Below are 13,125 nucleotides of genomic sequence, written 5' to 3'. Positions count from 1 at the left end.
AAAGATAGTGAAGTTGTTAAGGCTGTTACAGAACACAATCATACTGCATAAGCTGTTAGGCCTAAAGCTATTCAGTTGATCAATAAGGTAAAAGAATGCACTACTACGACTTATGAAAGGCCATACAATAAATAGCAAGGTTGAGGCCAAACTTTTAAACATGAAAACGTGTGCGTGTTTAAAACTTCGGCCTCAACCTCACTAATTATTGGAAATGTTGTTGCAAAGGCGCATGCAGATGTTGCTCCACTTTAACCGAAAAAAGATCCCATGAAGAAACTCATTCATCAAGTAAGAGAAGAACAAGGAACACCAGCACTTCCAAGAAATGTTGAAGAATTGGAGATTCCTGAAAGCTACCAACAAATTACGATCAATAGTAAAGCCAAACAATTTCTGCTGTATAATTCAGAACAAGAATTGCTGCCAGGAAGGATGGTAATTTTTTCGACTAGCAGCAATATACATATGCTGGCTCAAAGTAGACAATGGTTTGCTGATTGCCCATTTAGCATTGCATCAGTGCTTTTAGAACAAGTTTATACAATACACGTGATCAAATACAGTGCTATTATTCCAAATAAGACTCGAACTACTTATGTCAAACTTCTTTAGGAATTGAAGCGACTGCAACCTGGTATGTGTCCAACACAACTGATGACGGATTTTGAGCAGACTGCTCTACAGTGGATTAGAATAATTCTGGCCTTGGTATTCATTCCAGCAGGCAGCTATGCATTCAATGAGTTAGTTGAAAGCAAAGAATTTTTCGAAGAGGCAACGCCTATTGCAAATTACTTCGAAGATACTTATATTGGACGAAGATTATGCTGTGGGTGTCAAATTTCAACTTTCCCAATTCAACTTTGGAATGTGTACTAGCACGCTTTGGATGGCCAACAACGATGAAGAAGGATGACACCGGAGATTCCAAAAAACTTGTGGACCACTGTTTTTGAATATTTATCACTTTATCAAATGCTTGAAAAAATAACAAGATATTCCCAATTATGAAACTGTGCAATTGATTGCTGGAAATCAAGGCAATCTAAGAAACAAAGAAGTATGCCAAAATCTCTGCTTGAGTTAAGATAACTACAGAAGATTATGAAAACAGAAATGTGATTGATTATAGAGGTTGTGGCCCAAGTACAAACATTACTTCTACATGGCAAGCAGAAGTACACAGTTTACATTTTAACTCCAAGAAAAAATCGTTGCAGTGCTCGTTCACAACATCACGTGACTTAGTGAACGTCGCACATTGACTCACAAGAAGCTTGTTGAAAAAATGGCAGATATATTTAACATCAAGGGTTACCAGCAAAGGTAAATAAACAAATTAAACTATTTTAAAGTATTTACAGGATGTTTAATAACACTAAATAATTATTTTTAATTAGCATTGTGTCTCCTATCGGACCATAGGACTACCTCATACTGTTGTCGAGGGAAGTAGTGGCTTATGTAAATTTGAAAGAAGCTCAGAAATTAATTTTTAGAAAATTTACAAATGTATTATGCTGTTGATGGTAGAAGAATAAACCTACCTTAAGATAAGCTATTATGAAGGCAAATATATGTAAATTCAATAGGCACTTCACATCACTTGCTAAAAAATTGAATAATTTCTGGATTAAAATTGTCTGTTTCTTTACAATATTATTCATAAATGCTTATTTAATCATTATTTTAATAAAATAGGTCATAATTTTAACCCCAAACACAAAAAATAAAATGAAGTTAAACCAATCTTCTACTTGCCATGCTAGACGTAGCAAATGCCATTATCAACCGTCTAGAATTGCCAGATGGCGGCACGCGGCCGTCTGCCATTCATGTTTTGGGCTGAATACCATGGCCACAACCTATCTATTATTTAAAGGGATTGCTTATAATTTCAAATTTTAACTGCATTTTTTTAAATCTTGAAGGTCCATTTTTTGCATAATTTTTTTTAGTAACTGATCTGTGTTTTTATTGACAATGAAAAGTAGAGAAAATTTTGTCTCTTTATTGGTCAAGAAATAAAAAAAATTAACCAAAAAAAAGCAAAGTATACTAGTAGTATATTGTACACTGCACATATACTGTATTTGTGAGTATATACATACATACTTGTACTTTTGTATGCTAAACTATAAGCTGCTGGAGATGAAATGCTTCAGGGAGGAACTGTTCGTACTCCAACAATAGAGTGAATGTTAGATTCTTTTAGACAGTATGCATAACACAACTTGAATCAGTATTGCAACTACTTACAAATGATTCCTCTGTTAGCATCAAGGCAATTGCTAATGACCTCCACATGAATTGAGGCATAGTGTAGAATGTTATCCGTGAGAGTGATTTCTATCTATATCATCCCATTCACGTAAAAGCAAGCATTGAAGACTACTCTGCACAAATTGAATATTCTGATTAGTTTCTTTGCTAAACAGACAACACTTAGAATTTCCTAAAACTGTGATGTTTAGCAGACCAGATGTTTTAACAAAAAACTTCTCACTTGAAGGAATATAAAATGCAAGAAAAAAAACAACCATGTTTGGCATATGATGACCTATGGAGTCAGGGATGCAGAATATTCTCAGGGACCTAAAATTTCCCTGAAAATTGCAGACTAAAATGCACTCCAAATAAAACAGTTTGTGATTAAATTTATAATTATTTCTATTGTGAGTTTGCCAACTAGGAGGGGGAATCAGTTAGTTTCATGTCAGAATGGTCAAGGAATGTGTGGGTGGTGATGGTGGAGATTCAGATACAAGGTGCTTTTACACACAAAAACCCATTTATTGTGATCAAAAGTTAATTTACATATTGCAAGTAAACAGTTCATTTTCAATGATGCAACACTTGTAATGGACGTTGTTCACATTCTCAATGGAGGTTGTGGCCTCAGTCATGCTGCTAATTGTTGTGGTGACAGGTGATTATAGAGAGTCTGATGCAGTTGTTAGTTGATAGTAAATAGACAACTGATGATGGCCCTGAGATAGTAACATTGCTGTGTCCTTCAGGAGGTGTGGGAGACCGAAGTCGGTTGCTTGTACAGACAATGGTACTATTTTAACAATAGTGATTTTGTTATTAGGGCAACACAGATTCCTCATGGAACACAGTTGGCAAAAACTGCCTGTTCAATCTCAAAATTCGAGGTTTTTGTAGTTTTTCTCTCCAAATCTCATTTTTTGATTGGTTCAGATTTCCTTGTCTTGCTTCCTGATTGGTCTCTCCTCTGTTTCCATGTGAAAACAGAACTGTTTGGGTTGTGAGTGTGAGATTAGTTACAGGTAGGGGGTTCCTAACCCTGAGGTTGGTAAAACCCATCTCATTGTCACTGGATGGTGCGTCTTTGAATTGTCGGCGGGATTGCAAGATCTGGCCGACATCAGGATGCTGACACCAGTTAGGATAGAGTTAAATGCATCCTAACTCGCAAATTTGTAAACAAAGGTTGAGTAGGAGGGATGATTCAATGAATGACTGGGGAGGCTTGTGAGTAAGTCGACAAGATTTGATGGAGACAGGTAGCCAGGTTAACAAATATAATAAAAATTTAATATAACTATTTAAATCGAAGTGTACAGAGCTACAGAATACAACTAAGTCTATAAACAATTTCCCGATGGAGTAGATGTTTGCGTGCGATTCTCCCAATACTAATTCTATTTATAACTAGGTAGCTGGAGAGAGAGAGTTTACATAACGCCATTAAAATACCTGAGAGAGAGATGCTGTTCTCTGTCTTGGTTGAGGTTGAGCCATGATCGATGTCTTCCTTTCATATAAGGCGATTCGAGCCGTCATCTTCTATGATAAGGGCGAGGAGGGAGTCTCGGAAAGAGTCTGTTCTATATGGCATCTTGGAGAGTCCACTGGAGTCTGCTCTCTATGGCGTGTGGAAGAAGTTGCTTCCCAAAGACAAACATCCCAAAGTGTGGGTGCTTCACCCCTTATTTTCAATTTTGTCTGGAAAAATGATCAGGTGATCGACTGTTTGGTGACGAATCTGCAGGTGTGGAATCAGGAGTCTCTGTCGATGACATTATGATGTCATTCGAATGAAACTATCATGACCATATTTGGTTCGATTCCCCCTCTATTTACCCCTTCAACAGTTGACTTTCTCCTCCTTTGACAGCCAGTTGTTTAATCTAAAGCTCAGATGTTATAATTCTCTCCCGGTTGTTGATAGAAATGGTTGTCATTCAATCTGTTTCCTGTGCAATGTTTTCTTAACTATCAAAATAGAGAAATAGGCTTAATAATTTTCTTAAATTTGCACAAAATCAAGTGCTTGATCTCACACAAGAAAGGTTTGTTTAGGATGGTCAGCCTGACACCATCCTTCGACTCTGACCAAGAGATGTTGATAGAACTAAGAAACCTGCACTCTTATTTTAGTCCATTATTTCCTTTCTTCTGGCACCTTAGAATTTTAACAATCCAGCACGATGTCTCTTGACTGTCAAACCTTCCCCTTTTCCCAGTTTACTCGAACTTCGATCTACTGTATACAGCCTCAGTGTCAAAGTTCAATCTCTCTGGGTCAACCTTGCTCTGTTATAGAACATGTGTACAAGCCTCCTTGAGACTCATTGTTTACTTTTGCATCGTGTTGTTTCGATTACTACATTTTTCCCCCCCTCTCGCACATAACCTTTGTTCTGTTTTATACTTTAACATTTTCTACATATTTAACACAATTATCACAATTTCAGACTCCGTCTGGAACCTCACACTATGTAGTTTGAAAAATTCAAATTAAATCATACAAATAATTAAATAAGTTTACTGTATAATTTGCTTCACAACATTAAACTGATTTTTTAAACATTTTTACATTTTTAAAAAATGCTTTAAGCTCCATTACCATAAGATAGCATATATAATTATAAACTTCATGTAAGATGTAGCAATCACAACACTCTACTCAGCAGAGACTTAATTAATACACAGTCCTCACCAAGCACCTTAATCTGCTGAGATTATTTATGAAAGGAAGATGTAATTGATGATACTGTCATATCAGGCTTTCAACAAGGCTAACTTTATGTTTAGATATAAACCAATTTGGCTGTAGGTAGGTGGTTAGGCTGTAAATTTAATAATTACAAGTAGATCTAAATTTAAAATAAAACTTTTCTGAAAGAAAAAAAAATTGCCCAGGATGGTACTCAAACCTGCAACTCCTGCTTGCTGTGCAGATACATTGCCAATTACACTACTTGAACCCCTGTCCAATCTTTGCTTCTAGAGCTATTAATTTAACTAGTTAAATAATTAATAGTGGGTGCTAAATCCATCCTCAGTCGGTGATGTGAGCGATCGGTATTGTTATATCTAAATTAGTTAAGTAATGGCTCTGGAAGTGAGATTGGATTGGGGTATAGGTAGCATAAGTAGCAACATATCTGCATGGCAAGCAGGAGTTGCACATTTGCATTTCACTTTGGGCCGATCTTTTCTTTCAGAATATTCTAAATTCAAACTGAAAAATTAAATTTATTTCGAATTATTAAATTTTTTATTAGATGGAAGCCTAACCACCTAACTATAGCCAAATTGCTTTACATCTAATCATTTAATTACAGCCTGATGAATAATCCAGCAGCTTGTTTGATATTAGTATGTAATTTGATTAAAAGTAGAGTTATGAAGCCATCTTGTACTAACATTAATAATTATGTTAATTTTAGAATTATATTTATTGTATTTTATTGCATATAACCCTGTGATGGTGTATATATTTCACAGAAAATTGCTAGAATAAAATAAAATCTTTGTATATGCTGTCTCATCATATTCCCTACTCTTGTGGGAGTAGACGTTGCTCCTTAGGTGCAAGTTTGTAACTGCAATTTAAAATCAATGTATAACCCAGTGGTGGATCAAGTCAATTGAGGGACCCCAAGTGGTAAAACTTTCGGGGACCCTCAAACTCAAGTTAGAAAAAAAAAGTTTCAAGGAAACTCTCATTTAAGTTATTAACAAAAAGGAAAAGTAATCAAAAATTTCACACCAAAGCACGTTAAATATATTTATTTAAAAAAAAAAAATATTTTTTACGTGAATTTCCATCTTGGTTTTTTCTTGCAAATTTACCAATTGTTTTGGCATTATCAGTTCGATTTAAAATTTCCTGCTCTATATGCAGAATGGCCATATTATATTTGAAAAGGCTCTACAGCAACTTCATACGTCTGAGTTCTTTGAGATAGTTCTGCCTTGGTGTTATCACATATGACATAAAATGAATTGACTATGAAATTTTCTCTTATTTCATTCATGTTTGACTTTTTTGTTTCCTTTGTTTTTTCTCTTTTGTTGTCTGCGAGTTTGTCCATCTTCCACATTAAATGATAGTTCCTGATAAATCAGTTGCCTTTTTTTCAACTTTTTCAAATTCTTCTTTGAAATTATTGATAAAATTTTCTAATGACTTCAGTGCGATAGATCCTTTCAATAGTTTGCACTCCACTGATTGCAGTGATTGACTAGTAGCATTTATTCTTTATAAAATAGTATTGGGTCATTGTTCATTGTCACTGTTCAAATCACTGTCATTAGGGTGGTTTTATATTTGTCCATTTCTTTTAGAAGTGAAGTTGCCTCCACTGTGGTAACTTTTTTCTTCATCTGAATTACAAATTTCAGTTAAAGCCTTTTTTATATGGGGGAAACCAGGTTTTATAACTAATACAGCATCTGCTCTTGCTGACCATCTTGTGTTAGAAACTCTTCACTGAGACAGAATGTTTACACATTTCTAAATTTCTGGTTAAAACTTTCCAACAATGGGTTGATGCAGAAAAAAATGTGAATAAATTCTGCACAAACATAAATACTGAATTGCAGTTCTACAACTTTCTGCGGCGAAATTTCCAATTAAATTTAAGGAATAATTAGCACATGGAATAAAAACCGCACTTGAGCTATGCTCTTTAATATGTGCTTGCAAACCTGAGTACTTCCCTGACATATTAGAAGCATTATCAAATGATTGTCTTCCACAGTTTTTAATATCCACTCCTAATTTTATTAAAGTTTGCAAAACTTCTTGTTCCAAATATGAAGACGTGTGATTATCTATGGGAATGAATTCCACAAATCTTTCCTGTATATTACCACAGGATGAAACATACCTTACCACAAATTTAGTTGATCGACATGGAAAATATTGGGAGTGGAATCAACAATTATACTATAATAATTATTTCCACTCTTACTTGATTACCAATAAGACCTACAAATTTGTCACAAATATGAGATAAATAGTTTACATTTCCTCGTCCTTGGTTGGCATATTTTTATAGACGTAACTTCAATACCTCATTGTATTCGCTTAGGTATTCCAAGCGGGCTAAATAATTCCCTTTCCTATCGGAATCTTTGCCTTCATTGTGACCCCTAAATCTTAATCCTAAGGGAAGCAATAATTTTATTGTTGATACAATTCTTTTCAACACATCTCTTCAGTAACATTTTTCTTTTTCCTTTTTCTGTAATTGATGAGTATCAATTTTATTGAATTTTGTTGTTCTTTTATACTGTACATAGTACACATGACTGATATGTGTTCTTTTGAAACTTTGTGGTCCAATAAAATAACAGTAATTGGTCTCCAATTTTGCAAACCAGTTATTAATTTAGACTTTGATGTTGAAAAGAGTTTGCAAGGGTAGCAGTAAGCACTTCTGTTTGTTTCTGAAAATACCAGCCAATTTCTCTTTTCCATAATTTTATTTGATTTCTTTCTGTAAAAATGATCATAAGAAAGTAAAATGAATAAGAAAGTAGTTGTATGAGTTTCATCATATCAAACTCATACAACTACTATTACATGACAATTACATCACACTTTACCACGGGACAATATAGGCTAGAAGCTCATGTCCAACTAGCTTCTACAAGACAAGACATTACCCCCGCGCATCTAGCCAAACATTCCATTGCTTTCCTTTTAGGTTAGTTTTTTCATATTAATTTCTTATTGCTTTTAGTATTTAATGCTATATTAATTCTCTATAAAATGTGTTTTTTGGTATGTATTTTGGACTGTCTAGAACGAATTAATTGGATTTACATTGATTCATACGGAAATAATTGGCTGGGTTTTCATCGGTTTCAGATTTCGTCAATTGTTTTTGGACGAATTATCGACGAAAACCAAGGTATCACTGTATATATTTTTGTAAATGGTCTTAACTTCAATATTTCTTTTTCTTCTTCACTTATATGTGGTTCAGAAGAAGTTTCGAATGTAAACAATTCAACAATTATCTGACGTAGATGTTGACGGCAACACTGTATCTGTGTTAACTAATTAAACCTATTAAAAATTTATCTAATGAATTTCTTTGGCTTTCAGCAATTTCCATGCTTTTTTTTTTTTTTTTTCACTTTTTCTGCCCCATTTTAATATCTCTCCATTTTTTATTGTGAAGAAAAAAGTTTGCTAATAGGTTTAAAGAACACCTTTAAACCTATAAAGTAATTACTTTACACTCTTCTATGACTGTGTTAATTGACAACACAAACTCTTAGACACCTTTTTACACACAGCCGTTTTTTGCTACAATTCAAACGTTTTCGGTTATTTTTTAATAACCTTTTTCAAGAACCGTTACAGTTGAATGCAGTTGTAATTTGAACAAATGTCGCCAATCGTAATGGAACTTTTTTAAAATCAATGTTTGAATTGTAGCAAAAAACAGCTGTATGTAAAAAGGTGTTTGTGTCCTATAAAGTAATTCACTAATTTTGAGTAAAAAAAAAATAATGTACAAAGTAGGTGATATTAAAATTGTATGAAAAAATAATTTGTGAAAAACAAAATAGAAGATATTAAACTTTAAGGAAAAAAATAACATATTACTTTGTTGAGAAATGTGTGATAGCATTGAGTAACACAATGTATCACAAAACACAATTTTGATTAATTTTGCTCTGTTTACAAATTATAGGCACATGCATAACCGTATATTGCAAAGCATGGTGTTTATCAACAAATGTTGCAAAATAAGTTTGTTCGTGTCAGCATGAAAACTTAAAAAACAAATTGTCACTTGTAAATATATACAGTGGAACCTCGCTTAACGAGCGTAATTCGTTCCAGAGACTCCAAATGATATGCCAAATTCTTGGGTTATGTAAATGCTATAATTAAATATTAGAAATTAATTTATTTGACTAGAGGTAGGCAGTTATGTTTCCATCTCGTATTAAATTTAATAATTATAAATAGTTAATTTTTAATTCGGACATTTCTAAAATTTAATTTGGAATCGGTCACTAAATTTAATGACCCAAGAATTTGGGTTATCATTTGGCGTGTTTATTATATAACGAGCTATGGTTGTTGATGTTTATAAGTAATATGTATGAACACAAGTTTGGAAAAATGTGTGATAGCAAGTGACACTAAGATGCTAGCGGAAGGACTTCTAAACACAGACTGATGGAGCATACCGCATGCACACAATTTGGGACTTCCCTTCTCCTCATCGCTCGTTATGCGAAATATCGCTCGTTAAGCGAGGCAAATTTTTACAATTTGTTTTGCTCGTTAAGCAAGGTTTCGCTGTATTATTAAAAATCTATCCATTAGGTGTGTTTATGTATATTATTACATTGACTATAATATTATTTGTAATAACAGAATCTTTGGTGAAACTCTGTTATCATCATGATATTTGGACAGCAATATATAATTATTTTATATATACAAAAATTACGTTGAAAACACAATTTGATATATGATAAAAATATATATTTGAACTTAGAAAAAGCATAATATATATATAAAGTAAACAATAGAGAATAAAGAAACAAAAGTTACCTTACTTGCAACACAAACAGCTAACGTTACTATGCAATTGCGAAAAACAAAAGTGAAATTTCAAAAATTTGAAAGAGTTTTCAGTGACCTTAGGAGGGTTAAGACCTCAGTGCTCCAAAGGGGCCCTTTTGTATTCTGGAGAGGAGACCCTGTGTGGCTGCTTAGTCTACTTAGCACTTAATCCACCACTGGTATAACCTGCTCCATTACATGACCCACACCCCCTTTTATATTGTCTTGTAACCCAGGCCTTTAACTAGAAGGCCAGATTTGCCATTCCATTTGGTAAGAGAATGCCAAGTGTGCTGAGAATCAGTTTCCCCCTCTCCAAACCCAACTCGAATCATCTGCTCACTATATTTCACTAGCAAGAAAATAGTTCATTTTATTATAGGTAAATTAGGCTTATACATGATAGAAAGTAAAAGTAAGTTATGGATTAGTTTATTTTACTTAAATATTGCTTGTTTATTTTAATTAAATATTGTTATGTTTCAAAATAACTGCAAAACATTATAAGGTTAGTGCAGTGTGTTTATAATTAATGCTTTGTTTATTGGATGGGTTTTATTGCTTGTTTTTATTATTTACTACTAAAGTTGATATTATGAAAAAAAAGTTTATATTTACAGTTTACGATTTGGTATAATTTTTGCTACATCATTTTATTTTTAAAGTTGTTTTTAGAAGTTTTGGTTTTTCGTCTTTGCTCAATAATAGTGTTCATTTTTTGTGACAAAACTCCCTATTAATCTATTTGTCTTCAATGCAATAACGACTTCTTCTAGTAACACTGTAGTGCATAACACAGAGACACAGTCTAAAAACCTTTCACAGTGTTGTATACAATAGAGAACCAACGAACATTTTCGGCCTCCACCGAGGCCTTCTTCAGGTTGAGAACTAAAAGTCATCCCCACCAGACCGCCAGAACAGTATTGCCTGTAAAATAAACAACATACGTGTCGCATTTCACCCCTCCTCTCTGCACAGTTTGAATTCTTCGAATAGGTACCTCCATGCATGCGCGACCGAGTCCTCGTCCTTAAAGTTGATGCAGGTGCCGTTGACATTAGTTCTCAACCTGAAGGTCTCAGTGGAGACCGAAAACGTTCTTTGGTTCTCTATTGTATACAACACTGTGAAAGGTTTTTTTAGACTGTCTCTCTGTGTTATTTGTCTTCAAAATAGAATTTTGTTTTATCAAATTATTCTTTTCTGCGACTTTTTTCAATACTGACTATATAGGTAATTAAACAAAGATGATGATAAAGTATATATTATATCAGATTAATTGTAAATTTAAGAAAGTATTGTGCGGATACACAGAAAACAAATTAGTGCATTCTCACTAATCCAAACTAATTACTAAAATAGTTTAGATTAGTACAAATAAAGAAAGCACAAAGGGACTGCAATATTAAATCACTTATTGCCAAACATATATAAAAAAAAAAAAAATATGTAGAAATCTGAAAAATCTAAGATTTAATTTCTTTAATAATTAAGTATAAAAATTGATATATATTAAGATATTAAACTTAAAGCTTCATTACATATTTATAAACAATAAAAATAACAAAAAACCATTGAAATGCTCTCATTTTCTAGATTTTATTTTGTTAGAAAACCAATTTTGAACTATAAATATTTATAAATGTTAAAATTAGGTAAAACAAAGCATACTTTTACATTATATCAATAACTTAGAAAGTGCATTTTAAATTTATTATATAAATAAACTAGATGTTCTTTCTTCTGTGCCAAATCTAAATATGTGAATTTGAAATTAAACGTAACTTATAATACGGAGATAAGATTGAATTGTGTGTCTCTTATTTGTATATATGAATGTAATATATATAGTATTTAATTATATGATCGAACAAGAATTAAAAAACAAAACCTAAAAATAAATATAAGCAGAAGACAATAACATGTTTGAAGAATTTAGAATAGAAAAGGTTAAAACACCAATAATAACCTCCAGGTTATATGCACAAAAATACAGTGTAATAATTCAGAATATTCTGGATAAAAGGGTGTCTGAATTATATTTTACTATAGTGTATACAGGAGTATCTGCTTGTCGTAATCACTTCGGAACTTGCTTACTTTGATGACATTAGACAGCTGATAGCAATATTTGTGATTACAATAAGTGGATTACTGTATGCTAAAACATATTAGGTTATAATGAAAAAAGTCATATAATATATTTATATTGGCTGTCTTTATAATTAGGGTTCTTCAAAGAAACCATTAGTGTGTCATGTTTGTAAAATAATTTGTTCAACTGCAGAGGTAAGTAAATAATTTATACTAATATAAATAATACAGTAATTTTATAAGTAAAGCCAATACAGTAATTAATCCTTGAAATTTTACATTTGAACAAAGTTGAATTAAATTTTAATGTTTCAAAAGTAAAGAAAGGTGTTTTTATTTTGTTCATGCTATTCCATATAATTAATTCTGTTTATTGTCTTCTGTCATTGCTTTCATGACTATTAAAATTTAATATATCATTGTAATTTTAGCCAGCTCAGAGGCCAAAATGATTAGGGTTGCCGAATACGGGTGGAATATGTTTTGGAGTTTTGAACATGAAAACATGGGTTAAATTCTACCTCTATTGATTTCTTTACTTTTGAAGATGTCGGCATCCCTTCCTCCGAGTTTTCAAAAATCTCAGAGGATAAATTAGTAATAATAAATTACCAATTATTTTTTAATTGGGTTATTTACGGGAGGGCTAATTCTATGGCTGTTTAGAGCTGAGCTGTATTGTTTAATAAAGATAAATTTAAACTTAAAGTATGTGATTATTTATTCAATTCGTTACATTAGAACTTTCTTATGACATTTTGTCATTAACAGAACAGGTTATTGTTTGTTTTCTCCATGTTCTGTGATGGTAAATATTTCTCTTTGCAGAAATTTCGTATTCACATGAATGGCAGGGGCCACAAAATGAAAATGGAAACCCTGCTGGTGCTTCAGCGGGAGAGGGCACAAGCATTGGAGGCCAGAATGAAAGCCTCGCATCATATGCGGATGATAGACATAAGGGACAGGTATTAAACGCTGATTACTGAAATCATGGTGTGATTTTTTATGAAATCTGTGGTTTGTGTTTTACCTACCACTCCTTTTTATAACATTACAATTTGACTTCTTGAGCTCTATATTTGCTCATATTCAGTGTGCTTTATTTTTAAATTTATAAAAAGTTTGTTTGGCACACCTATTAATGTATTTAAATTGATGCCTGTGAT

The 13,125-nt window shown here is 32.7% G+C and overlaps 1 protein-coding gene across 2 annotated transcripts in view; it reads left to right on the top strand.

The window, feature by feature from the left end:
* Window positions 1-13,125, top strand: part of LOC136968677 (glutamic acid-rich protein-like) — an 82,241-nt gene that overhangs the window by 22,435 nt on the left and 46,681 nt on the right. The window contains exons 5-6 of one of the 2 annotated variants that reach the window (XM_067262680.1): window positions 12,092-12,151; window positions 12,785-12,924. In XM_067262680.1, the coding sequence (XP_067118781.1) occupies window positions 12,092-12,151; window positions 12,785-12,924 (200 nt within the window). The remainder of the gene's footprint in view (window positions 1-12,091; window positions 12,152-12,784; window positions 12,925-13,125) is intronic. The other variant, XM_067262681.1, reaches the window with a different exon arrangement.

Source organism: Centruroides vittatus, unplaced genomic scaffold (assembly GCF_030686945.1).
Source record: "Centruroides vittatus isolate TY-2023 unplaced genomic scaffold, ASM3068694v2 contig_1506, whole genome shotgun sequence".
In the NCBI taxonomy this organism is placed as follows: Eukaryota; Metazoa; Arthropoda; class Arachnida; order Scorpiones; family Buthidae; genus Centruroides; species Centruroides vittatus.
Note: the sequence above shows the minus strand (reverse complement) of the source record. Positions and strands in the feature narration are given on the sequence as shown.